The 27,083-nt window shown below is 41.6% G+C and overlaps 1 protein-coding gene across 1 annotated transcript in view; it reads left to right on the plus strand.

Moving 5' to 3' along the window:
- The window catches only part of MOSPD2 (motile sperm domain containing 2), a 980,078-nt gene that overhangs the window by 463,251 nt on the left and 489,744 nt on the right, over nt 1–27,083 (plus strand). The window contains exon 8 of the mRNA XM_044071848.1: nt 25,881–26,080. Coding sequence (XP_043927783.1) covers nt 25,881–26,080 — 200 coding nt within the window. The remainder of the gene's footprint in view (nt 1–25,880; nt 26,081–27,083) is intronic.

Below are 27,083 nucleotides of genomic sequence, written 5' to 3' on the forward strand. Positions count from 1 at the left end.
ATCCAGGTCCTTAGAGAGATGGGGTAAAAAAGTTTACACCTCTGCTACTTTGTCAGCTAGAGCTTTGAACTGCCAATTTCATATGATTCAATATCAAGAGTTTATGCTTGACCAGTTGACTAAAAAGCTATCCTCTGAAGAACCTTTAGATAAGAAATATGTTCAAGAAATGGTACATAACATACAGCAGGTTAGTAACCATTCTTTAAAATGTGGCTATGATGCACTGGAGGCTTCCTTTAGATCAGCCATGACTGGCACAGTTATCAGGAGGCATACATGGCTGAAAGAACAGGCATTACCAGACCATGTCAAATCGAAGCTTATGGATGCACCTATGGACAAGGTCAATTTATTTGGTTCCCCTGCACAGCAGGTACTAAAAAAGATGGAAGAGAAGGCAAAATCTGTACAAACAGTGAAAGATTTCTTACAAGTTCAACCTCCAAGGTTTAGCAGGATCTGGCCCTCCAAGAATTGGTCCTTTCCGGACTCCTCTAGGTCACAAAGAGGCAGGAATAGGCGTTCGAGAGGCAGACACCAATCCAGGGGTGCCTACAGGGGACGCCAGTGGCAAGGTAACAACCAGCGAGGCACGGATGCAGCCACCACCACTACAACAACTCAATCACAGTGACTTGGCGGTGGCACCGCCTACCAGGGAACAACTAGAAGCACCCTTAGGTGGAAAACTAACCTTATTTTCAAAGAACTGGCATTGCATCACAAGAGAAAAATGGATTTTGCAAACTATAGACCAAGGTTACAGGTTCCATTTCCATACTCTACCAGGAAAGAGAGGAATGCCAAACCTACCACCTACTCAAAGGACAGACGCTCTAAAGCAAATATCTCAATTATTAAGAATGAGAGCTGTGGAAAAGGTACCATCTATGGAGCAAGGAAAGGGATTTTACTCCAGACTCTTCCTGGTGCCAAGAAAAGAAAACAAATGGAGGCCTATTCTAGACCTGTCCACTTTAAACACATTCCTCATTGTTCCAAAATTCAAAATGCTGACCCTACAGCAGCTTCTTCCCATGCTGGGCAAGGAGTCTTGGCTGGTAACTCTAGATCTCAAGGAGGCATACCTGCACGTCCCCATAAGACCTATTTGCAGAAGATACCTCAGATTTCTTGCAGGATCAGAGCATTATCAATTCTCAGCATTGCCCTTTGGCTTATCTACTGCGCCCAGAGTGTTCACGAAATGCCTGGCATCAGTAATCGCTCATTGCAGACTTCAGGGATTCAAATCTATCCCTACCTGGACGACTGCCTGATACAAGCGGACAACAAAATCAAACTAACAGAAGACTTACAAAGAGTCATTTACCTACTGCAAGCCCTGGGATATACAGTCAATATAAAAAAGTCAAGGCTGATTCCATCCCAAAGAATAACCTTTCTGGGTGCAGAACTGGACACATCAAAACAAATGGCATTTCTAACTGCAGAAAAGAAAGAGCAGCTTCCTCTTTACTTCTTGGCATTAACAAAGCAGAACCATCTAATTGCAAGAAAAGTGCTACAAGCTCTAGGCTTCATGGCATCCTGCATAATACTGGTCCCTCATGCCAGGCTGCATATGAGAAAGCTACAGTGGTACCTAAAGAATTTGTGGTCTCAACACGAGCACAGCCTAGAAACCAAAATTCCAATGATCCCATGCCTGAAGCAAGAGTTCCTATGGTGGGCTCAGGCCTGCCAATCAAACTCAGGATTGCCCTTCTGCAAAAGGCAGCCAAGACAAACCATCACGACAGATGCCTCAGACCTTGGTTGGGGGGCACACATGCTGGACAAGTGCATTCAAGGCCTATGGACTCAAGACCAGCTGCACCTGCACATAAATCTAAAGGAAATGATGGCAGTAAAATTGGCAATCCAGGCATTCAGACCTTTTCTCCAAGAAGGGCAGTTGATGATAAGGACAGACAACACCACAGTTATGTGGTACATCAACAAACAGGGAGGCACACACTCATATCCTCTATGCCAGCTGGCACTGGACCTATGGGATGTGGCTCTGAGCTACAACATTCAGTTACAAGCAATTTATGTACCAGGGAAGGAAAACATTCTAGCAGACATATTAAGCAGAACTACAACAGATGCCCACGAATGGATGCTGCATCCGGACATCTTCAAAGCCATCACAAGAAAATGGGGATTACCACAGATAGACTTGTTTGCATCCCCACTCAATCACCAGCTAAAGAAATTCTGCACAAGGACGTACCACCCACTTGCTTGGAAGGTGGACTCCCTATCTTTCAGTTGGAAAAGCCTGATAGCATACGCATTCCCACCACTTCCTTTGATGCACAAGGTGCTTCTGAAGATCAAAGAGGAACGTCCGAGGATCATTCTGATAGCTCCAGACTGGCCAAGACAACATTGGTATCCATTGCTGAGGAGCATGTCCCGGGAACAAATATGGACACTGCCCCTGATCCCATTACTTTTAACACAGAACAACTTCAACATCCTGCATCCAAACCTGAAAACCCTGCAGCTAACTGCCTGGAACATTACATAACAGCAATTAACCCAAATTTATCCCAAAGGGTTAAAGACATAATCCTGGAGGCTCGTAGACCTTCAACAAGAAAGAATTATGCAGCAAAATGGAAAAGATATCTCATTTGGAGTACTGCAAAGGGGCAAGATGTGACACTGGTGAACATAGCCAACATCCTGGAGTACTTGGCAGAGCTCTTCCATACAGGCCTGTCCTATTCTTCCATCAAGATACATGCATCAGCTATTTCAGCAGAATACAGCTTGGATCCTCCTGTCTTCTCGCATCCTCTGCTCAGACAGTTTCTGAGAGGAATTAAAAATGTGAAACCTCCCAGGAAACCTCCATTGCCAGCATGGGACTTGAACTTTGTCCTAGAAAAATTGACACTTCCCCCCTTCGAACCAGCAGCAACAGCAGAATTACAATACTTATCCTGGAAGACTGCATTCCTGCTGGCAATAACTTCAGCAAGAAGGGTCTCTGAACTACAGGCATTAATGGCAGTGCAACCCTTCCTGATCTTCCATCAAGATAGAGTGTCCATGAGAACAAATCCTACATTTATGCATAAGGTGGTATCCAGAGTCTCTTTAAATCAGGCTATCCACCTTCCTACATTCTTCCCCAACCCACAGAACAGGGGAGAAAGGCTCTTACATACCTTGGATGTACATAGACAATTACGCTACTACCTGGACAGGACAAAAACCAATAGAAAAACTGACCAGCTTCTGGTAGCATATGCAACAGGAAAGGAAGGAAAACCAATTTCAAAACAGACAATCTCCAAATGGATAGGAAATTGCATTAGATTTTGTTACTCCTACCATGGAAAGAAAACTCCAGAGAACATCAGGCCTCACTGCACAAGGGCTACAGCCACTACCACAGCTTTCCTACGAGGAGTGGCTACCAAGGACATTATAGAGGCTGCTACTTGGACCTCCGTGCATACATTTGCCAAGCATTATAATTTACCTCTATACTCTAGATCCCGAGCTGGTTTTGCCACTGCTGTTTTGCAAGGGATCCTAACTACACCATAATCTCTACTCATTTCCTCCTCCCCTAGTTTAGCTATGGTATTCTACCCATTTGTAAAGACTGCAGATGCATCCTTGAAGGACATAGTACAGTTTTGTACCTACCATAAATGTAGATGTCCGATAGGAATGCATCTGCAGTCAGGATTACCCACCCTCCTTCCCCTCTGAGGTACTCCTAGGGTATTTGCCAACCTTCAGCTAGCTTGGGGGGGATCTATTATGGTGTATTTGTTTGTATATATGTACATACATGCTTATTTTGTGTGTTTGCTCTCTACTATTTGGAAACTTTGGCATTTATCCAAATTTAGCCATCCAAGAGGGCACCTGGCATCTGGGGCAAGAAACACTGAGGAAAATGGCGTCGGCTGATGCCTTTATACCCAAAGAACTGCCACAATGACGTCGGGTGAAGTGCGACACCAGCCGAAGCCAGACCCAGACTTTGGAATCCGGCCGACCGAAGGGCTGCCTGACGACAGGACAACCCATTTGTAAAGACTGCAGATGCATTCCTATCGGACATCTACATTTATGGTAGGTACAAAACTGTACTTTTTTCAGCCACTTCAGTACCATAATGTTTGTACAATCCCCAGTGCAACATTCTTGCCACATTATTATGCCTATCAGTATACAGTCTTTCCGCCATTAGTATGTCGTAAACAGCAATGAGGTGTGCAGCTGTTTCCAATTCAGTTTTACAAAACCTACATTTGTCTGTTTCTCCCACATGTTCACTGGACTTTGTAAACCAGTGTGTATGCAGCCCACTATCTTGGGCCACCAGTATTAACCTTTCATCTCTTGGTTTGAATTTCCCTGTCCTCATCCATTCCTGCATTCATTCTTGATCAATATGAGGTTCTTCCAGAAGTTTTCTATACATGCAACTATATTTATGCTTTTTCCACATTTCTTACCTTCTCGTTTGGTCCTTTAACTTATATTCTTTCTTTTGTTTTTTGGCACATTCAGTGGCTTGCCTGATTTTTGTCTGCTTCTGGTTTGATTTCCATTCCTACTTGATGCCGATGTGCTTCTGCTAGATTAAGTAGAGATGTCATCTTCGATTTATTCTCCTCATGTTTCAAAACTTTCACTACATTTGGGTTTTGTGAGGTCAGCAGATATGTGAAGTCCCACGATTGCAGATGTATGCATATAATCAGTTTCAAGAAGGCCCATCCCTCCTTCAGAACAGGGAATATTTAATCTTGGTATGCACTGATTTTAATAAATCATTTGGTGAGCATGAAGCATCCTTCTTGTTTTCCTATCTAGTCTGTCCAATACGTTTTGGAACCAGTCAGTCACTCCAAAACTGTAAGTTAGGACAGGAAGAACACATTGGTTTATTGTTTGAATTTTGTTCTTAGCTGTCAGCGATGTTTTCAGGATTCATTTAAGTCTTCTAAAGTATTCCTTACTAAGTTTTATTTGCATTTGTTCATCTTTTATTGTTGATCCTTCATGAATTCCCAAATATTTATATGCTCCTTCTTGCTCAAGTTCTTTTGTATCACAATATTGTCCCAAACTGATGTTTTTTTCTGGTGTTGCAGTTTTCCTGCTTTAAAAGTTACTTTTGCACATTTATCAAGACCAAATGACATTCTTACACCATCTGAAAAAGATTTGACAACTTGCAGTTGTGCTTTCATTTCCTCATCTGATGAGCTGTACAGTTTTAAATCATCAACAAAGAGAAAATAAGTCTTTACACTTTGTTGTTTTCTAGGAGCCAAACTATAACCATGGCCTAAGCTGTTAAGCAGACAGCTTAATGGGTTAAGGGCAAGGCAGAATAGCAGCAGTGACAGAGTCACCCTAGAGTATTCCCATTTGAATTTTTATCTCTGGGATGATAATTTCTGTATGGGTTCAAACACAACTCCTTAGATGAAGGCAAAGAAAGTAATGGATGAAGTTTTTTTTCAGGGCTTCTGTGAGACTGGACAACCTCCAAAACAACTAAGTTGACTTAAAAATGCATTGTTTAGATTATTTTAAAAGGCATTTTTGTTAAATACCCTTCAAGAATTATTTTAATACATTTTCATTTTTTTTTCTCTCATCTTGTCTGTGCACTCTTTACCTTTGAATATAATATCTGATGTCATTTTCTCTTGTTTTTGTGGAAGTAATATCTCAAATGGAGGTATTTATCATCAAAATGTGTATTTTTCTCTGTTCCATGTTAACCCAGTTTTTATTCCATGCCTGCCAACCAACAAACCTCTATGGGGTTATTATCTAGGCAGCTATGAAGGGTGATTTGTGATGTCTTTCCATAGATCGCTGTTGCAATATTCCAGTACAAGTGGGATATCTTGCTGAGGTAACCTTGCATCTGGGCAGCATATTAAAGCCAAAAACCTTATGCTCATTTGTCCGGTGTATAAAATGCTTCAATTGCAGGTGCACAAGATCTTCACACTATCTTGCCAACAGTCCAAATGCAAGGTTCCTGTGTCTCTGTTCTCCATGTTATTGATGCCTGCTACCATTGCCTGCACTTATTCAGGTAAGTGTCTTGTTGGAGAACCTTCTTTTTTTATTTTTATCTCAAAATGATATGTTAATATTAACTAGTAAGTGTTACTGTGGTAGGGAGATACCTTATAAGGACTTTCACTCCCATTTAACACTGTTACTTAACTGTCAGATCAGCCAGTCATTTTTTCCTAAAACCCTACATACTCGCTCTTCATTAAACAAATGCTTAAAAAAAGTCTGAAATGCCTCTTGCAAACCAAACTGGCAGAACCCTTGGCCTCAGACACCCCACTTGCATCTCTAGTTCCAGAAAACTAGACCTGAACCATCTGTTGTCCAGTGTGATTAGGATGAACCAACTGAGATGAATCAGGAATCTGAGGTACATCAAACTCTTCCTCAAGCACCCGTTACCGTGTACCCACCATAGGTCAGAATGGTATTTCACTCTTGGACTTCTGACAAGACTGTTCATATTGATATGCTTGGGAAGGATGAACCAAAGGGATTAATTTCAGAGGGAATGTTAGGGAAGAGGTGCCTGCTATTTTGATTGAAGTCCATCAGGGTTCCAACCCACTATGCTTCGTGAGATCTGAAATCACCCCTAAGAAAAAGAAACAGAAAACCAAACGTGTTTCTCCTACTCGGACATATCAAAAGGAATGGGTAGAATTCTCACAGGGCCTATATGAGGCCATTTTGTCTCTGAATCCCCCTTCATTCATTTCTACTCCTTCACTTCCCCACCATCTTCAAAAAAGACAACACGAATCTTCATCTGAAGAGAGGAATCGGATTCAGATGAAGATTCCTTAGCCTAGTCATCTCAGATCTCTTGTCAGCCTGTTTTTGATAATGGATACCTTTCCCCTGATTCCTCCATTGAGAAAACTTCCTTTGGGAAAACTGTATCTAAGATGATGCAGCATTTTGATTGGGAATCCAAACAGATGAGTGATGTACAAAAAGATGCTAAAATTTGCTGGAGGTAGGGGTTCCTACACCTTCTCTTGTTCCTCCAGGCTTGGACACTTTCCTGGATGCTTTTGCATCTACTTCTAATTTCTCCTGATTCCCAGCCTCCAGCTCTTAAGAATTTGGATAGTTTTTATAAGGTATCCAAGGGCCTTTAACTGTCAAACCTACTAAGTTTTTACCAGCAGCTAATGTTGTGCCATCAAATATTCTAGGGCCATAAGACAGGTATGTGAAGAAGGTTTATACCTTTTATTTATGTATTTATTTATTTTACATTTGTTAACCAGGTTAGTCTGGCTGAGCTTTTGGCTCATTTTCAGCAGAGACCCGGGGAGAAAAGCTCCTCAGGACTAGAAAACATTGTATTAAATATTAGTAACATAGTAGTAACAATCAGCTATAGGATCTTCCAAGCAGAGACTTGGAGAGAAAAAAAGCTCCTCAGGCGATTCAATTATACAGAGTATTAACAATTGGCAGACAAGTATGTGACTTGTTACAAACAAGGTTTTAAACAATTGGCAGAAGAAAGTGTGACTAGTTACAATATTATTTAAGCTACTTAGAGCAAAATGAGTTAATAGTTAGGCAGAAGCTTATTTAAAGTGGGTAGGATCTAGTTGTATAGGAGTTTGGAAACAAGAAAGGAATGTAAGAATGGCTAGTAGGAGATGTAGGGGAGGTAGAGTATAAGAGACAAACTAGACAGGTTGTTTTGAAACTGTAAGAATTAAGAGTGGTTGGAGATAGAGGAAGGGAAGAGGTAGAAGAGGCAGGGGAATAGTGTTAGAGATACATTAAGAGTGAGGTGGTGAAATAGGTGAAAGGATGGTGGTTTCAGGGTGATTGGCTACAGTGGCAAGACCACTTTGATTTTAGGAATTTCCTTGTAGCTAATTTGAAACTTTTGCTATGCTGGAGGGATTTTATTTCCAAGGGGAGTTGGTTCCAGGATGTAGCTGGGTTATAGTTATAGAGAAGGCAGCCTATTTTGGTTTTGGGTTTGTAGATGTCTGATAATTCTTGATTTGAGCTGTGTAGCATCCTAGCAGGGGAATATTTGGATATGATAGTGGAGAGGCTGGGATAGAAGGAGGGTAGATAGAGGATAGAGCAGATGACCTGTAGTTGATACAGTTGGAGCAGCTGAGAGAATTCTAGCCAGTCTAGTTGCTGTAGTGCTAAGCAGTGGTGTGACTTGTAGGTTTGGTTAGCTGCAAATCTGGTGATCGTATTATAGGTAGTTTCAAGCTTGGAAATAAGTGTAGAATTTAGGTTTGTGAATATGTGGCAGCTGTACAGGAGTGTTAGGAGTAATAAAGCCTGGGAGAGAATTATTCAGGCAGTGTTAGTTAAGTATTTCTTGCTACGGAAAAGGTGTCCAAGTTTCTGATGAGTTTTTTTACTGAATTAGTAATATGGAGATCAAACTTAAGCTGATCATCTATTGTAACACCTAGGAGTTTAGTACAAGATTCAGCTGAGATGATAGTGTTGTTGCGGGATAAGATGGTAAATGTACTTTTTGAGTGTGGTGATGTTTTTAGGGAGGAAGAGTAGGAGTTTTTTTTTTGGATTAAGTATTAGTTTGTTATCACTAAGCCAAGTCTCAGTGGTGTGGAAGGATGCCTGGGTAGTTGAGTGGAGGTCAGTTGGGTTGTCAGCAATGGTTATAACCGTTGAGTCATCAGCATATTGCACAAGAGATGACTGGGTACAAGAGGAGTAGAGCAAGTTGGTGAAGATATTGAAGAGTAGTGGTCCAAGTATGGACCCTTGGGGGACTCCCATTTGTACAGTGAGAGGGGAGGGTAGTGCAGAGAGCCATTTAACTGATTGCTGGCAGGTAGAGAGATAGCTGGAGAACCAGGAGATAGTAGGGGAGAGAAATGTTAGTCAGTGAGTTTATCTAGAAGGATTGGGTGAGAGACCGTGTCAAAGCCTTTAGAAAGGTCAAGGAATAGGCAATGAGACAAGTTTATTGTTTACCTCTCCCACTCTTGCCTTTAGTGCTTTAAATTAACAGGGTCAAATGACAAAATAACTTTTGCCCATTTTAGGCGACATAAACAAGATTATGGGTAACCTTGAGCTTTCTGACACTAGTCACCAGTTGATATCTATGCTTGGGCAAACTGCACAAATTGCAAGGTATTCCATTAAATGCAGCAATGGTGCTGCAGTGGCATATTCCATGTCTGCTGCTACTGGATCTGTTATTGGTTGATTTTTTTTTTGTATTTTATATTAATCAGATAGATTTTATTACCACAATTAACAGTGAACAGTATTGCTACAGTTCACAGTTGCATCCCATGTCTTACTTTTACAGGTTTCCAATGATGCTGCAATAAATTATGCAAGAAAAAAGATGATGACAGGACACTGCTACGATATCTTCTTCTTTATTAAAAAGACAATACACCAAAGTAAGCGCTTTCGGGTTAACAACCCTTCATCAGACAAATAAAACCAATGAACTAAACATTTTTAAATCCATAACCAACCAATGGGCTTTCAATAAACAACCCGCCTTTTTCGTAAGGCTGGTTTTAAAGGTACCATCTCATTTAAACCAGGACTTCTATGAGCCATTAATTCTATTATCCACCTTGACTCCAATGATTCAGTAGCAAGTTTTAAATCTCCACCTCTGTTATCTATGTTCACATTAGCAACAGCTTTAAAAAGAAAGGTATGTGTGCGGTTTATCTCAATATGCCTGTATAAGGCATTATGTGGATCCTTGTTCCTAATAGATGACAAATGTTGCAGTATCCTTACCTTAAACATATTGTTGGTCTTCCCCACATAAAACCCTGTGCATTGTGAACATTCAGCTATATACACCAAGTTTGCTGTCCTGCATGTGGCCCTGGCCTTGAAATCAAAGGGCTGCCCATTTATAGGATTAATGAAAGAATTGTTCTTATTTATATGGGAACAAGCCCTACACGTGCCACAGGGAAAACTACCTATTTTTGTCATCAATGGTCTCAACCTATTTGGATACTTCTCACCACATAACAAATCTTTTAAATTTTTATTACGTCTATATCCAATATTCGGTCTTGGCCCTACCATTTCCCTTAACCTATTGTCACTCCTGAGGATGTTCCAATTTTTGTTGATTATGCTTTTGATGTCCCCTGCATTGCTGCTGTAAGTGAAATACATCCTGGGGTTGGCTGATCTGACCAAGGAATGGGAGGGCTTATCCCCTTCATTTTGTCCATATTTCAACCATGGTTTAAATCTGTCAGCCCTTTTCTTTTGGTTCTCTTCAATGACTTGATCTACCAATCTTTCATTATAGCCCCTCTCATAAAAAATTTGTTTCAAACCATCCACTTCCTTATCAAACTGTGTGTCTTCCAAACATATTCTGGATATCCTACTCATCTGTCCTTGAATAATGTTCGAAAACATATAACGAGGGTGCATACTATCAAAATACAATAAATGATTTCTCCAGCAATCTTTCTTGTATAAACTAGATGCAAGTCCTTCATTGGTCCGTGTTATTCGGACATCCAAAAAGTCTATATGTGTATCAGAATAATCTAGAGTAAATCTAAAAAATGAGGTAGTGGTGTGTAAATATTCCACAAACCTTCTAAGCAATAAGGAACCACCCCTCCAGAAAATAAAAACATCATCTACAAAACGAGTATAGGCTCCTATGTATTGCATCCATTCATGGTTATTAAAAATCATCTCCCTTTCCCAATAAGAAAGGACCAAATTAGCACAGGGGGTTCCCATAGCAACCCCCTGTGCTTGTCTATATACCTGCTGTGCTCCTATGAACACATTGTTCTCTAAAACTAAAGATAGTAGTGAGCTAACCAAAGTAATTCTGGATTTCTTCTGCTCCCAAATCACCAAGAATGGTGGATATGGCCTGTATGCCATAGTTGTTGCTGATTACTGTAAATAAACTTTGAACATCCAACGTTACCAGCAATAAATTATCAAAAGATCTTTGTTGATTAAACTCTCTTACTACCTGCAGGAAGCCTCGTGTGTCCTTAATTATACTAGGAATCATGTCAACATAAGGCCTGAGGGTGTGTTCAAGCCAAATGGAGATGTTTTCGGTCACCCAACCTCGTCCTGATACAATGGGACGAAGCGGTGGGTCTATCAATGATTTATGAATTTTTGGTAAAGCTTTGAATAACGGAGTCACAGCTTTATCAATCATAAGAAATTTTAACAACTCATCAGTTATTTTCATGTCAAAATTCAACTTCCTTAGACAACTATGTACTCTATCAACCATAGATCTAACTGTCAAAGGATTAATCAAGACATAAGTGTTGCCATCAGAAAGCAATTCCTGTATTTTGCTATTATAAGCCTCCGTATCCAAAACCACCACCGCTCCACCCTTGTCAGCCATTTTAATAACAATATCCTGGTTATTGCTTAAATCCTTTAGGGCTTTTTGCTGGGTCTGTGTGAGATTATAATATCTATGGAAATCTCTTGTTTTATAATATTCCTGCAAATCTCGTTCACAACTATTAATAAAAAGGCTCATAGCTGGTGAAAAGGGTGGTACATAAGTACTGGGTTGTCTCAGCACATTTCTATCAAAGCTGGTATCATAATAAATTATCCAGTGGTTTCCAGTGTAAAGAGGTTCAGCTGTTAGTGCCTGCTAAAGAGTTTTGTTGGTCATACTAATACACACTTTATAAACAGAGCATTATATATTATCTTAATAGGTAGCCAACTTTGGCTAATGTAAGATGCTCCCATTCATATTGTGCCTAAATCGATAAGGTTTCAGAGTAATCCCATCACTTAGTACATGTTATGGAGTTTGTCTGTTTTAGAATACAGAAACATTTATGTAAACTTTATGAACAGAACAGTCCATAGTTAACTGGATAAATATAGCTGTCTTTGGCTTGTATGCCAGTATGCCACCTTTCATGCTGCAGTAGCTGACTAAGTCCTCAGAGGAGTCCTATCCTTTAGTACACATTGTAGGGTTTTGCTGTCTACTGTAAAGTTATGAAACTATGCAGAGCGTTTAAAATCCTTGTGATTAGATCTCCATGTAATTATTTTTTAATTGACAGAGCCTCTTTATCTACCCCTGATACTGTTAGATAAATGATGGTATTGAAAGATTTGATTGACCTTGACTACGGTCCCTACCTGCGCATAAGGCCAAGTTTCTGGAATCCCCCCTTCACTTGGAATTTTATTTGGACCTTTTGCACCAAAAATTTTGAACACTTTGCAAGAGAAGGGTAAAATGACGCAGGATTTTTAAATGCATATTTCTCACATCAGTACCTAGGTATCAAAGGAATTCCCATCTAAGTCCACTTCTTTTGTCCACAGGGATCAGAGGCTCTCCCAGAAGGGCAGGAAACAGACCAGGGAAAGGATTTCATGAGAAATCCAAGTAAATCATGTGTGGCCTTCCATCATGCTTGTCCTTCCCTGTCACCCACTCACTACCAACCAGTGCATCAGATCTTGTGTGGAGACTTTGGACAAGCTGTTCAACAGTTCAGAGCCAGTGGTCACCCAAACTAATGAGGGAGCACAATGTAGTCAAAAAATGAGGGCTGTTATTTCAGTCATCCAGGTGTTTTCTTACTTATGGAACATAGGCCCTCTCAGGATTTTCGCAGACAACAAAATAATGTACATCAGTCAACAACTGTGGAGTGGTGGCAAGACCTTCCAGGTGTGCAGGCTAGCTCTTCTGGCATGGAATCAAGCTGTAAAAACAAATATATTCCTAATGGTGGTTCACATTCTGTCAAAGGCAATTTGCTTGCATATTCTGTATGCAAGTCCATGGAAGACCCTCACAAATGGATGCTAAACAGAAAGGTTTTCCTGGACATAGCCTACAGATGGGGTATTCCTCACATAGACCTGTTTGCTCCACTCATTACGGATAGCTTGAGATGTTTTCCATCATGACTTCTTGCTCCCAGGCCTGGAGGATAGATGCCATGTCTTTCTGTTGTGAGGGTAGGTTCTTCTGTGCCCCCCATCCCAAAGGTTCTACTGAAGATCCGATGGGACAGATCAAAAATATTTTTGGTAACTCCTTTCTGGACCAAGCAGCACTAGTTCCCCCTCCTTTTTCACCTAACCAGTGGCCATCACTACAATTTGCTCCACAAAGTAGACTTGCCCAGAGAAAGGGATTGCTGCTTCATCCCAGCATAAAGGTTTTCAACATGATTTTGTGGATGACAGAATTTTAATTCCTTTCAGACATGGCAGTTGTATGAGGACATGGTTCAGGTGCTCCAGGAAGTGAGAAAGCCTACCACTAGAAAGTCTTACATCTCCAAATGAAAAAGATGTTGTCCTGGTATTTTAAGAAGAAGAATGGCGAAACCTTTTGTGAGCTACTAAAAACTGGAATTCTTTGTCTGTGTAAACCGCCATTACATACTGTTGTACAATATCCAAAATCTTTTGTATAACATTTTATACCATCTGTGTTTTCTAAAAGAGTCATTGTTGCTTTTTCCTTGTTGCATTACCCAATGAGATTAATGTATTATGTTCTCCCCTTAACATCTAGTCTGTAATTCCATGTATCTTTTTATTCACTTCCTTTTTCTTAAAAGTCCTGTTTCTCCAGGGCTGAGGCTATAATGGTCCACTTGGATCAGTGCTCTGTCTGATTAACAGATGAACAAAATAAAAATAAAATAAAATTCCCCCATCTTTTCCTACTTCACAATGTATTGTTCTGTTAGTCATTCGTATTCATCCTTATCTACTTTTCGTGACGTCTGCTTCCCCATTAAAATATTCTCTGTTACTCTGTTTACAGTTGATACAACAAAAATAACATAACAATGTCATTTCTTTGTGGCATTTCTTAATACATCTTGTTTGTTGAATAGATCAAACTGGTATACAATAAAAGCTATATCTTTTTATACTCTTCCTCACTATTATTTTAATTTTGCCCTTTCCTGGATCTACTTCATATAAGCAAATTATTTAAAGCATAATGACTTTTGACCCATAACTCACCCCTGACTGACTTTTACAATTTAAAAAATAGTTTCAGTCCAGGTTCATCATTTAACATTTGTATATAACCTTGGTTGAAGAGTTCAGAAATCACTCCAATACGAATCTCAGTACATTCCTTATATCTTGTCTTTGCTTCCCTTTTTTTCAAATTCCTGTTAAAATCCCCTAGCAATATAATACGTACATATTACAAAGCTTGTTAACACTATAATTTAATGTAATACATCTACCCTGGTGAACTGCAATTGCATCTTAAATTTCAAATTGATTGTTCCTTATTAACGTTACTGTGCCTAAACATTGCTGATTTCCTGTGGATGATATGACTTCTTCTCCTTATATTATTTTAAAACTTTTTTTTTCATTCTTTTTGCACTAAACTTGCATGAAGAAGACATCCTATTCACTAGTAAATGTCTGGATTGCAGGTTAGAGACTGCCTTCTCTACCAGGGACTGATAACAGGTATAAACAAAGAGAAAGGGAAGCTGCTAAGGGAAGCACCAGCTCTGGTTGAGTTTTTAGTTGAGTCTAGAATAGCTGCTAATAAAAGGGATATTAGTATGGCATATGTGTTGCACGATAATAAGAAGAGGTTAGAAAAGATTTGGAGGAGAGAATGGAAAGTCAGTATATAAGGGGACAGTTACAGGATATCTGTATATCTCTCAAGTATGCAACAAAGTCTAGAGATTTTAGGAAGTTTGCATTGAAGTATTAGCATATTTATTTTTATACCTCAGACAGACTTCAGAGATTTTTTTCAGGCAGATAGTTGCTGTAGGAGAGATGGGAATGAGAGAGCTAACTAGGAACATGTTTTTTGGGGCTGTAGTAAGTTGTTGAATTTTAAAAGTTCTGTACAGAGTTCTTTGTCATGCATGAATGTTGGGGGAGCAAATGATTGTAACCAAGGAAATAATTATTTTGAGCTAGGTTATAGACGTGGTAAGGCCTTGATTCATTTAATGTTTCTGCAAAACAAGCCATTACTAGAAAATGGAAAACCGAATCTTAAACCAGCCGTAAGTGAAGTATTCAATATTGTAAAGGAAATAAATTTATTTATTTTATTTATTTATTTAAATTTGTTGACCGGGAGTGTCCGACTGGATGTGGGTCCATTTTCAGCGGAGGCCCGGGGAGAAAAGCTCCACAGTAAAATAAACAGACAGTAGTTACATTGGATTACATAGTGATTAACAATTTAACATAGAAATTACTTACAACATATTTACAGATGAAGAACATAGTACATCAGTAGACAACTAGAATCTTTATCTGTGAAGTACATAACAGGCATTAACAAATGTAACAATGAGAAGTTCCTGCTGTATAATAAGTACTAGGCTTATGAGCATCTGAGCTTGCTATCATCAAGGTAGTTAGTGGAGGTGAAAGAAAGGCAGTAGTTGGATGGGGTGGATGATATTAGAGTGGGAGTTGCAAGGGCATAGCCAGCATGTTTTTAGGTGCGCTTTTAGTAAAGTTTTGAAGTTGGTGCATGATGGTACGGAGGTAATTGTGGGTGGGAGTGAGTTCCATAATTTGGCTATGGCGCAAGAGAATAGTGCTTCACCAGCAGAGTTATTGGCTTTAGTGATCTGCAAGTGAATAGTGGTGTGATCTCTGGAAGAGGGAAGGACGAATTCAGGTAGTGGGCTAAAATATAATGGACGACATGACTTGAGCAGTTTATGTACTGTTGGAGTGAATGATCGTTAAGATGAAAATATGTACGTATAATGCATGAAGCTAATGAAAATGTTTACAGTAGTCTGTTTTATTTTCTATAACTGTAGGGGTACCTATGTCATTGTACAAAATGTGTGAAGTTAGTGCAGGTGTTAACATATGCAGTAGCTAAAAAAGTTCATCAGCTTACATGTGTATTGTCATCCCCTTTGGTAAAAACTATGTACCCATGAACTACCACATAACTGGTAGTCTACTTAATGCCAAAAATGTGATGAGACCTTGGGACACATGTGGACAGTAGTCTCTCCTTTGATAATCACATCGCCACAGTGGTCAGGAAATCCTTCTACGTGGCTCACCTCATCACAAAAGGTTTCTCATCCAGAAAAAGAGTCATTGTTCCCCTCTACTCATCACTCATTAGACCCATTATAGAGTACAACACCTCTTTTGGTATGTACCTCACAAGACATCTACAACAACTGGAAAGGCCACAGAAATATCTCACAAAGAGGATTACTGGCCTCAAACAGATGCCCTACTCAGACCGTTTAAAAAAACTCCAGCTTTATTCCGTCGCATATCGCCTACTCAGAGGCGCTGTCTGCCTAACATACAAAGCTATGTCAAACCCAGAGCTGTTGGACATGCTCCACTTAAAGAAGTCCCAATCCCTCTGAGTTACACGCTCTAGGGGCCTAAACCTTGTCACCACAATAAATAGAACATGCTGGAGGGATAGATTCCTGTCCCAGAGACTTCCCATACTCTGGAACAGACCACCTATCTATGTCAAACAGAGCTCCTCATTAGCACTCTTCAAGAAGATTGGATGGGAGATTGGAAATTCACCCTGGGGATCACTTCTGTGGCTCTGCTTGACGGGGGCACAGGAAAATAATTTTCTTGGGTGGCGAAAGCCAGGGTACATTTTTGGCTAGGCTTATATAGGCCCTAGGGCCAATAGCCTAGTACCTACCTATGAACATACATGCCTTTGCTGAGGGCTTTAATATGGTTTCCTTAGTAGGTTCATTGCCTTATGCAAGGCAGATGTAACACCAGTTAAGAACATTTGACTGGTTATAATCATTCTTATGTTGTGAAAAAGTACACAATGAAGTTGGTGGTGTAACTGAGTTAACCAAAGAGTATGTAAATTGCATACTTAATACTGTTTGAAGAGCAGTGCTCCTGCCATGAACATTGGGAGGCTGCTGGTTAGTTTCTCACTGAGTTTGCACAAAACATGTAACCTGAAAGAACTACATATTCCTTGCAAACACCCTTATGGTACACTTGTTAGATGCCTGGCCAGGTTTGAAGTCAGAACTCCAGTTTTCTGGAGATGCCCACTGATGTTAAGTGATCAAACGTTGGTTTAACTAGAACTAAAGATTCAGAATCAGAAGTCAGAATTCCAGTTTTCTGGAGATGCCCACTGACGTTAAGTGATCAAACGTTGGTTTAACTAGAACTAAAGATTCAGAATCATTATGGTTTAATGTTCTGTTTCCCAAGTCTATAAAAGTGGTGATAAAATCATTGTCTCTCTCTCTCTCTTTATAGTCCTGTATATTCGTGATCAGTAGAATTGTCACAGCGAGTGTTCTGTAAGGAAGCTCACATTTTACACCCAACCAGGAGTTTCCCATCTGCTGATCCTAAAACTTTATGCCCAGAATTCTGGAACAAGTTGTACATCAGCAATGTCTCTCCAGTTATATCTCCATAATACTCTAAAGACCTGTCAGCATGGCTTTTGCAAAGTTTTTTCAGTAAATGCGGTATTACTTGTAGTGGCAGAATTTGTAAGAGAACATAGCTAAAGGTGCATGGTGTCTGTTTTTTCTTGGATCTGTTGAAGGTCTATGATGCCATTAATCTTACAGGTGTCATAAACTGGTTGTCCAGTCATTGTATCAAGTGCAACTCCTGTAGCTGGTTCCATCATAGCTTTTAACCTTCCATCGTCAAAATGAGGAACACTCGCCTTTATAATGTGGAACAAATGGGCAAAATGTGGAACACATACTAGTAGCTTACCAACAACTTCAACTAGGAAGGTCATAAGATGGTTAAAATATGCTGGGTTTTACTTATAAAGAAGATCCTTTAATTAATTAATATGATTCATTTCTATTTACCATAGAGTTCACTTAAAAAATTCCTAACACTGAATGTGTGACAGACTCAATGTGGAACAGTGAGGAACTTCGAGGAACGTGAACTGTTTAAGACCTCAAATGAGGTACGTTCCTGTTAATGAAGTACACTTGAGAGGTATGGGTTCCATAGCTGCCTCACAGACAGAAAATTTATAATTAGTTGAGTTCAAGAAGTCTGTTCTCTCTTAAATTTGTAAGCAACAAAGGCATGCCAATGGCCTGTGTTTTGGCAACCCTACTCCTTTCCACTGTCAACCCGAGTACTGTGGTATTTTATCCATTATCCTGTTTGCTGATGACAACACTTTGCTTTTGTTCAGTAGGCATTCATAAACTCGCAGTCAGATAGTTATAGCCAGGTTTTTCTTAATTTAACAACAGTGTTTAAAAAAGATAATCACTTAAGACCTAGAAAAACATACGTCAACAGAAAAGAAAAATCATATTAACATTTTTCCAGTTACATGCAGTGTACGTCACACATCTTGTCTTTGTAACTATCATTAGTCCAGCATTATACAAATTGTTGAATTCCTGCGTTCCCTTAAACCTCAGTCCTCCTCCTGAACTTTATTCTGCATGTATTATTTCTAAAATTTCCATTTATTTCTATATAATTTGCTCCTTCCATTTTTTCCTCTTCCAGTTCTCAATATTTCAAATACAGTTGGTTTAGACTTTGCTTTCCATTTTCTAGTAACTGTTTTTTTTGGCAGCCAACAGAGTTAAACTTATTAAGGCTTTACTTTGTGTAGGCAAATTTAGATCCTGTGTCCCAGCTCAAAAGAATAATTTCCTTAGTTACAGCCATTTGCTCACCCAGTATTTTTGACAGAGTGCTCTATATGCAGTTTTTAAAATGTGCCAGCTCATTACACTCCTAAAACGTATGATGTTAAGTTGTCTGTCTCGCCTTCGTTCTTGCTGGTTGGGATCGGAGCCGATCCTCTGCTCCGACTCGGCCATCTTCTATAGCTCAAGGCTACCCCTTATCCCATGATGCCTAGCAATAGCTACCCAGATCTCATTTGCTGCTTCAGCTACGAGGTGTCGTTTTTCTGGCTCACGCTCGTATAAAGCTTTTTCGTACAACTTTCTTACTCTAGAATTATATATTTTGAGTGTTTTATTGTTAACGTTTAGTCTTGTTTTTGGTGATAGCTAGTGTTTAATTGTAGTATCCCTGCCTTTCCTTGTAGAACTCGTTTAACTTAGAGAGGTCTCCCTCGCCCCTCCCCCCCCATCCTCTTCTTGTCAGGTTAGCCATTTAGGTTAGAGGTTTTCCTTCTACCTTTCTTTCATAGGCTAGCTGTTTAAGTTAGAGGCTTTCCTATAAAAAAAAAAAAAAAAAAGAAAAATCCTTTAGCTATAGTCTTGTAGTACAGTGTGTTTTTTGTGTAGACTGTATTTTGCTTTGGTAGCTGTTGTATTTGTTGTTTCCTTCTTTCAGGATGTCAAAGGAATCCAAAGTGTCTGGATTCAAGAAGTGTGACTCATGCTGTCAGAAAATGTCTCTGACAGATGGGCACACTTCTTGCGTCTATTATTTAGGCGCTGTGCACTTGCAGGACTCTTGTTCTATCTGCCATGCATGTAGTCCAAGAGTCCTGCAGGAGCGTAAGAATAAGCTTATTCTTAGGGGAATTTTAAAACCCCAGGATTCACTGGACAAGAGCTCTCAGCCTGTGAAATCGCCTAAATCTACCAAGCCGTTGGCTCCAGGTTCTGAGCCGTCCTCGGTTCAGACTCTACCCTCTACTTCGGTTCCAGCTGGCACTGATAAGACTATCTCCCCGTCGGCTACATCAGAAACTTCGGAGCCTTCGCGGAGCCACAAGAGGCTGAGGTCCCGTTCATTGGAATCGGTACGTTCGGCTCCTCTGTCTCCTTTGCTTCAGAGCGAGCGCAGTCACCGATCCTCTCACTCCTCTCGATCCTCTAGGCTGTCTGATCACGATGTGGAGAGAGTGGTCAGTAGTTTGCTAAAGTCGTAGGCACTTGCCAAGATGTTGTCCAGCCCGCCTCAACAGGTGTTGGCTCCATCCACTTCTATTGATGTTCCTCCTCCGACTCCAATGAGTTCGGAGCCGGAGTTCATTGGGGTTCGAGTAGTGGAACCGTCTGCTCCAATAACTCTTTCTCCTTCAGTTCTGACATCGGCTCCAATCCCCTCGGTGGTGCTGTCCATCGAGGGATCTGGGCGCCGGGGCTCCCTCGTCGGCTCCGAGGGGGCGAGTGGCATCGGACTCTTGCCCGACCCCATTCTCCTTCTCGGAGCTTCAGCGCAGGTGAGTTCGTCTCCTACATTGGGCTTGGAGCCGTCTCCCTCGGTGCGGAGAAAGATTCCGATTTCCTTGGAACCAGAGCTTTCTCTGCATCGTGGCAGGGACGCCTTCGATGTCATGAGGAGTGTGCTGGCCACTGAGTCAGCTCCACTATTGGCCCCACCGACTTCGTCCCCTGTAGTGCCTGTGCCAACCTCTGCTCCTCCTCCAAACCCCAAGCGTAGGGAACCGGCGCTCCAGGGCACCCCATTGGGTGTTTCCTCTTCTTCCGAGGCCTCCCCTGATCATTCAGAGGAGCCCCCTCGTAAGAAGTGCAAGAGGAAGCACATTGACTCCCCTGAGTCTGTCACTTCTGATTCCGACTTAGATGAATCGGAAGGGTCCCAGAGATCCCCCTCTGAAGACGTTTCCTTCTCTGATATCCTAGAAATGCTTAAGCAGAGGGGGAACTGGAATCCCATAGCCCCTACCGAGGATGAGTCTGTATTTCTGGATGCGTTCGGTTCCTGACCTTCCACCTCCTGGGTTTCTCCGCCTTTCGTTCCACTTATGGCAGTGGTGGCTCGAAAGGCTTGGTAAGCTCCAGATTCAGTGGAGCCAACTCCGAGGAGACCTGGCAAATTCATCACAGCATCCCAGGATAAGCAGTTCCTTACCAAAGGTGTTCCTGTTGATGCCATGATGGTAGCAGCAGCCACCAAAAAGAGTTACAGGAGACTTCATCTGTCCATCCTCCTAACAAGGAGTCTAGGACCATGGACAGATGCAGGAAGTGAATGTTCGCTTCATCGACCTTTTCTATGAGGTCACTGAACTACTTATGTCATTTTACCTGGCTTCAGAGGGATCTCCTTAAAGAGCTCAGAGATGCCCTTCAAGATCCATCAGCTGAGGGGGCTCAAGCTAAAGTAGCTTCCCAGCTGGCGACGCTCAATTCTGTAGTTAACTCCTCCATGAGGCTCATTTCCTATGCAGCCGATGGTGCGAGTAGAGCTGCAGGTATGGGTGTGGCCCTTAGGAGGCCTGCATGGATGCGGCTGAGTAATTTTGCATAACCCTTTCAAACGTCATTCACCAACACCCCCTTTGATGGTTCCTTTCTTTTTGGAGCACAGGTGAAAGACACTTTGACTAGGTGTGAGCAAGAAGGCAAGACTCTCTCTGCCGTGGGAGTCCGTTTTTCCACTCCTTCTCGACCGTACCCCAAAGGTCAGAAGAGTGGCAAAATGTGGTTCCGAAAATCCCAGGGAGCCTTGCCTGACACACGTAGCGATTTTTCCTCCAGTGGCAGAGGGGGAAACAATAACAGACGCCGCCCTCGTGGCAGAGGGGGTCCGCAGAACTAGGGCTACAGAGAATCTTTCTCTGATAAGCCATTTCAGCATCCCTGAAGGGTTGCCCGGCTGCTCACCTCTGGAGGCAGTCGGGGGAAGACTTTCACTTTATCCAAAAGCCTGGCAAAATTTAACACAAGACAGATGGGTACGGTCTATTATATCCGGAGGTTACAAAATTTCCTTCTGTCAAACCCCCCTTACCTTCAAGGAAATCCCTTCCAGATTTTCCACCCAATCTGAAAAACCAAGCAGTAATAGAAGTTTCAAAACTGCTAGAAAAAAGAGTCATCCAGGAAGTCCCGGCAGACAAGCATGGATCCGGAACTTACTCAAGGTTCTTTTTGGTACCAAAAAAGACAGGGGACTGGAGACCGATTCTGGATCTCAGCAGACTAAGCAGGTCTGTACAAAGAATAAAGTTTCGGATTGTCACGCTACAGTCCATTCTACCCTTTCTGGGTCAGGACAATTGGATGTGCTTGATAGATCTTCAGGATACGTACTACCATATCAAGATGGACAGGCACTCCAGGAGATTTCTTCACTTCCGGCTCGGAGCCAGTCATTATCAGTTCAGAGCTCTACCCTTTGGTCTCACCACAGCCCCCAGGGTGTTCACCAAATGTATGGCAGTGGTCACGGCTCACCTGAGACGTCGAAGATTCCAGGTGTTTCCATATCTAGACGACTGGCTCCTCACTGCTACTACCAGGCATCAACTTCTTCAAGCCAGGGACTACACAATCACAATCTGCTCCCAGTTAGGCATTACAATAAACTTTGAAAAATCTGCCTTGTTGCCCTGTCAATCTATCACCTACATAGGAGCAGACTTAGACACAAGGAACATATCCGCAAGGCTACCGCCAGAAAGGGTGTTTACAATTCATCAGCAAGTACAAATTCTAATGCAGAGCAAAAGAATCCAAGTCAGGTTCATCCTTCAAACTGTGGGTTCCATGGCAGCAGCCATTCTTCTAATATCACTGGCCTGCTTTCACATGAGGATCCTTCAGTGGCTTCTGTTCACACAGTGGTCTTTCCAACAGCTGCCCATGTCTCATATGATCATGATTACAGAAGCATGCAAAAGGCACCTTTCCTGGTGGATGGTCTCCCCACTAGTGACTCAGGGCAGACCCTTCATTCAGCCCCCTCCAGTAGCCACAGTGACCACAGACGCCTCCCTGATAGGGTGGGGGGGTGGCATTATCAGGGCAGGACAGTCCAAGGCACTTGGCAGCTTCACGAGTACCATCTGCACATAAACGTCCTAGAAATGAGAGCCGTGCTCCTAGCGTTGCAAGCCCTTCAGGACTCTCTTCCTTCTGGGACCATTGCAATTCAAACAGACAACATGTCAGTGGTGTGGTACATCAACAAGCAGGGCAGAACCAGATCCTACCCCCTGTGTCAAGAAGCACTCAGACTGTGGCAGTGGGCGATTTCCTCCCAACGTTTTCTGATTGCGACGCACATCCCTGGGAGGTCCAACATCATAGCAGACAGGCTCAACAGAGCTATCCTCATGCCACACAGGTGGTCTCTGAATCAGGAAGTCGTGGATCTTATCTTCCGCAAATGGGGACAGCCTTGTTGTGATCTTTTTGCCACCCCCTTCAACAGCAAATGCAGCAACTACTTCTCCCTTCTTCCACTTCCAGGTCACTCACCCAGAGACGCTCTAGTCCACGATTGGCATCAGGGACTTCTTTATGCCTTTCCTCTGTTTCCAAAACTCATACAGAAAGCAATATCATTGGGTTGCAAAATGATCCTCATTGCCCCCTACTGGCCTTGACAGATATGGTTCCAATTCCTGCACCATTACCTTCTCGATCATCCTTGGACTCTGGATCCGATTCTAGACCTACTGATTCATCAGTCAGGTGGGTTGCATCAATCTCTCCAAACTCTCCAGCTCACAGCTTGGTTGCTCCACTTCCAACCTTAGCCAGGCTTCCCAGCATTTCCCCGGATGTACGTGAGATTGTCTCCTTTCACAAGTCCACAACCAGAAAAACTTGTGCTAGTAAATGGAAACGTTTTTCTTGTTGGGCAGAGGCTAGGAACGTAGATCCCTTTTCAGCCCCAGTCCACGAAATTCTGGAATTCCTAGCACAACTTTTTCATTCCGGGTTCGCTTCTGCTACAGTCAGGGTTCAATTAGCGGCCATTTCTAACTTTCATGTTGGTTTGTCAAATTCAAACATTGTCACATAAGCTCTGTAAAGCTTTTTTGACAGGGACCACTCTCCTTAGGCCTCCAGTGAGAGATCCCCCTCCTCCTTGGGACCTTAATTTGGTACTAACTTCCTTAACTCTGCCCCCTTTTGAACCAGCAGCGTCATGCTCCATTAAGTTTCTGTCTTGGAAGACACTCTTTCTGGTAGCTATTACTTCAGCCAGACACATCTGTGAACTTCAGGTACTGTGTGTTCATCCTCCATACTTGGTTTTTCATAAGGTCCTTCGTTTCTTCTGAAAGTCTGCTCAGAAAATAATTTAAACCAATCTATAGACCTTCCTGTGTTTTTCCCTAACCACACCAACAAGGCAGAGTACAAATTACATCAATTTGACGTTCATAGACAATTGCGTTTTTACCTGCACAGGACTAAGGAAATAAGGAAGTCGGACCAACTATTCCTTTCCTATGCTCTAGGTAAATAAGGTCTCCCAGTTTCCAAGGTGATCTTATCCAGGTGGTTGTCTCGCACTATTACTTTCATTTATCAATTAAGGAACAAAGCGTTACCTATCAAACCGAAAGGTCATTCTACTAGGGCCTTGGCCACCTCTGTAGCCTTCCAATCTAAGTTGCCCATGGATTCTATCTGTGCAGCTGCTACGTGGGCAAATCCTCATACCTTCATTTCTCATTACAAGCTAGATATGGTCTCCAGGAGCAGAGCTGACTTTGGTTCCACAGTTCTGAAGAATCTGTTCCAGTGAGCCACTCAGGATTGTAGGTGCTAGGGACACTGTCCCAACCAGCAAGAACGAAGGTGAGGTGGACAACTTAACATAAAGAAGTTATGTACCTACCATAACGTTCTATGTTAGTTGTCTTCATCTCGACTTCTTTATTGCATCCCACCCTCCGTCCCCCTGTCCTATTGGACTGAGAGGAGTTCTGGTTTCACTGGCTGAGTGTTCTCTGGTTTGTTTCCTCTACTGACTTAGAGAGTATGACAGGTATACTCAACCTATTTGTTTGGACAGGTTTATTCTCTGGCTATGTCTGGGGTTAGCTATTTCAAACGAGATCTGGGTAGCTATCGCTAGGCATCATGGGATAAGGGGTAGCCTCAAGCCAGTAAACAGCTCTCGAGCTATAGAAGATGGCCGAGTCGGAGCAGAGGATCGGCTCCGATCCCAACCAGCAAGAAAGAAGGTGAGATGAAGACAACTAACATGGAACGTTATGGTAGGTACATAACTTCTTTTTCCCATTTACTTTGTCTTCCCCCATCACACCTCCAACATTTTCTGAGGAAAAATTCTTTGAAGTCTGTTTGGGGTCAAGTTTTTTTCTTCATGAGAAATGGCTTGGTGGCTCCTACTGTATTCTCAGCGCTAACAAAAGTAACTCCATGTTGTCCTATAGCAGCCATTGCAAATGCATGCATTCTCCTAAACTCTAAAGAAAGGAGCACCAGCCATCATGGTACTAATTCGGTGAGGGAGGCTTGGGGTTTCTCCTTTCAATCTAGAACTGCCCTGATGATGGGAGTAATGATGAAGTTTCATAGCAAATAGCTCTTGAATTTGTCACACTGGGGAGGGCGGAAACTAACTGACATTGCATGTGTTGATGAAGTTGATTAATGAATGCGTACTGGAACTGAGCTACTGAATGCACTGCAAGATTGTAGTCTTAATTTCTTCTTGCTGATTTTGTTCATACTTTCTTGTTTTATTGACAACACGTTCTTTTCCATCATTAATGCATTTTATCTCCATTGCAGCCTACCATTTGGCATTGGCAGATACTTATTGGTCCTTTACTTCATCTAAAATACAAGTGTGTAGGAGGCCATTACCAACTAAATACATTATATTGTAAAACTTTTTATGTTTCTTTATTTTCTTTTTTTGCAGTGTCTCCATTTTTTCACACACTAGTCTAAAGAAGGAGCATATCATATCATTTCATTTTTATAAGCACAGGGTTGTACACTACGATTTTAGTTGTCAAACTTTGAGTATCTTACCAGAACAAAAAAATATCTTGCGGTTTCTTCTTGGTGACTTCATTTGATCCAAGAAATGAAAGTTAGAAATTGGTTTTTTTTTTAAAGGATCCCTTTAAATACAGCTACCCCCCACTACCTGATGATGACTTCCAGTCTCCAATCTGTGAAAATGGACCTTATGCAAGTGACAGTGAAATGGAGGCAAAAGAAGAGACTGAATCAGAAAGTAAAGAAACTATAGATTCAAATCATGGAGATGAATCGCCACCCAGGCAGAAAAAGGTACTTGCATCTTACTGTTTTTAGTAATTTCTTTTAACCTGTGGTGTGACAGTTTTTAGTAAAATAATTCTCTGAACTTCAGACAACAAGGTTGTGAAACCTAAAGCTATTGACTTAGTTTATTTTGCAATTCCTCTACTTGATGAGATGTATTTTAGTTATTGTTAATAGTGGTTATGGGCTAACTTGCCATTGTCTGATGCCTTTTCAAGTTGTATAGCATTCTTTTGGCTTAGGTGTTCACCTAAGACATCACACAAAAATTAGCAAGTGAATATCTAATCTAGTGAAATTGCTGGAGTGTACTTCTAGTATTCTGTGATTACTAGTTAACTGCAGTGAAATGCCACAGGCGTTCGTGGCAGCTTGCTGAAAACATAGCAGTCATTCTACACAGAGGTGTTAATTGTGTAGTCCACTGTTGCAGTAGTCATCACATTTGCAATAGTGCTGCAGCAGTAAACACATTCAAACATGTGTAGTTATGGTAAATTCTTAGCATGTGTGTTATGCTCATCAGATGTTTTAATGTTGTAGTACTGTCTCAAGTAGGAAGACCGTTTCACCAGCACTGCTAGAATACGAGAATAAAACCCTGCCAATTACCCAGGCAACTCAAATACAATTAATGTCTTGGGCAGGTGATGGTGTTGGCAGGGGGGCAGACGAGGCACATACAGCCAGAGTCCCTTTGTAGAGGGGTGACAGTAACGTCTCATCTTGGGGTTGGGCTCTTGTCCTAGCAGGCACGGAGAAATCCCTACTTAAGAGAATCAATAAATTGACTAAATCCATTAAAGGGAGACTTGTTGGACAGCAAGGCAGAAGCAAAAAAGTGAAAATTTCAGCGGTCAGCATACTTGAGCATGTTCTGCTGTGATAAGTTCCTCATACAACTGTACTTTTTCTGCTTCACACACACCCTAATTCCTCACATCCCTCATTTGTCCTTGTAGGTTTTGGCCGGGCACCTTTTAGAAGTAGCCAGTTGGATGAACTGAGTTTAATGGGTTTTGACCCAATAAA

Source organism: Protopterus annectens, chromosome 5.part0 (genome assembly GCF_019279795.1).
Source record: "Protopterus annectens isolate FY-2018-M chromosome 5.part0, PAN1.0, whole genome shotgun sequence".
NCBI classification, from domain to species: domain Eukaryota; kingdom Metazoa; phylum Chordata; order Ceratodontiformes; family Protopteridae; genus Protopterus; species Protopterus annectens.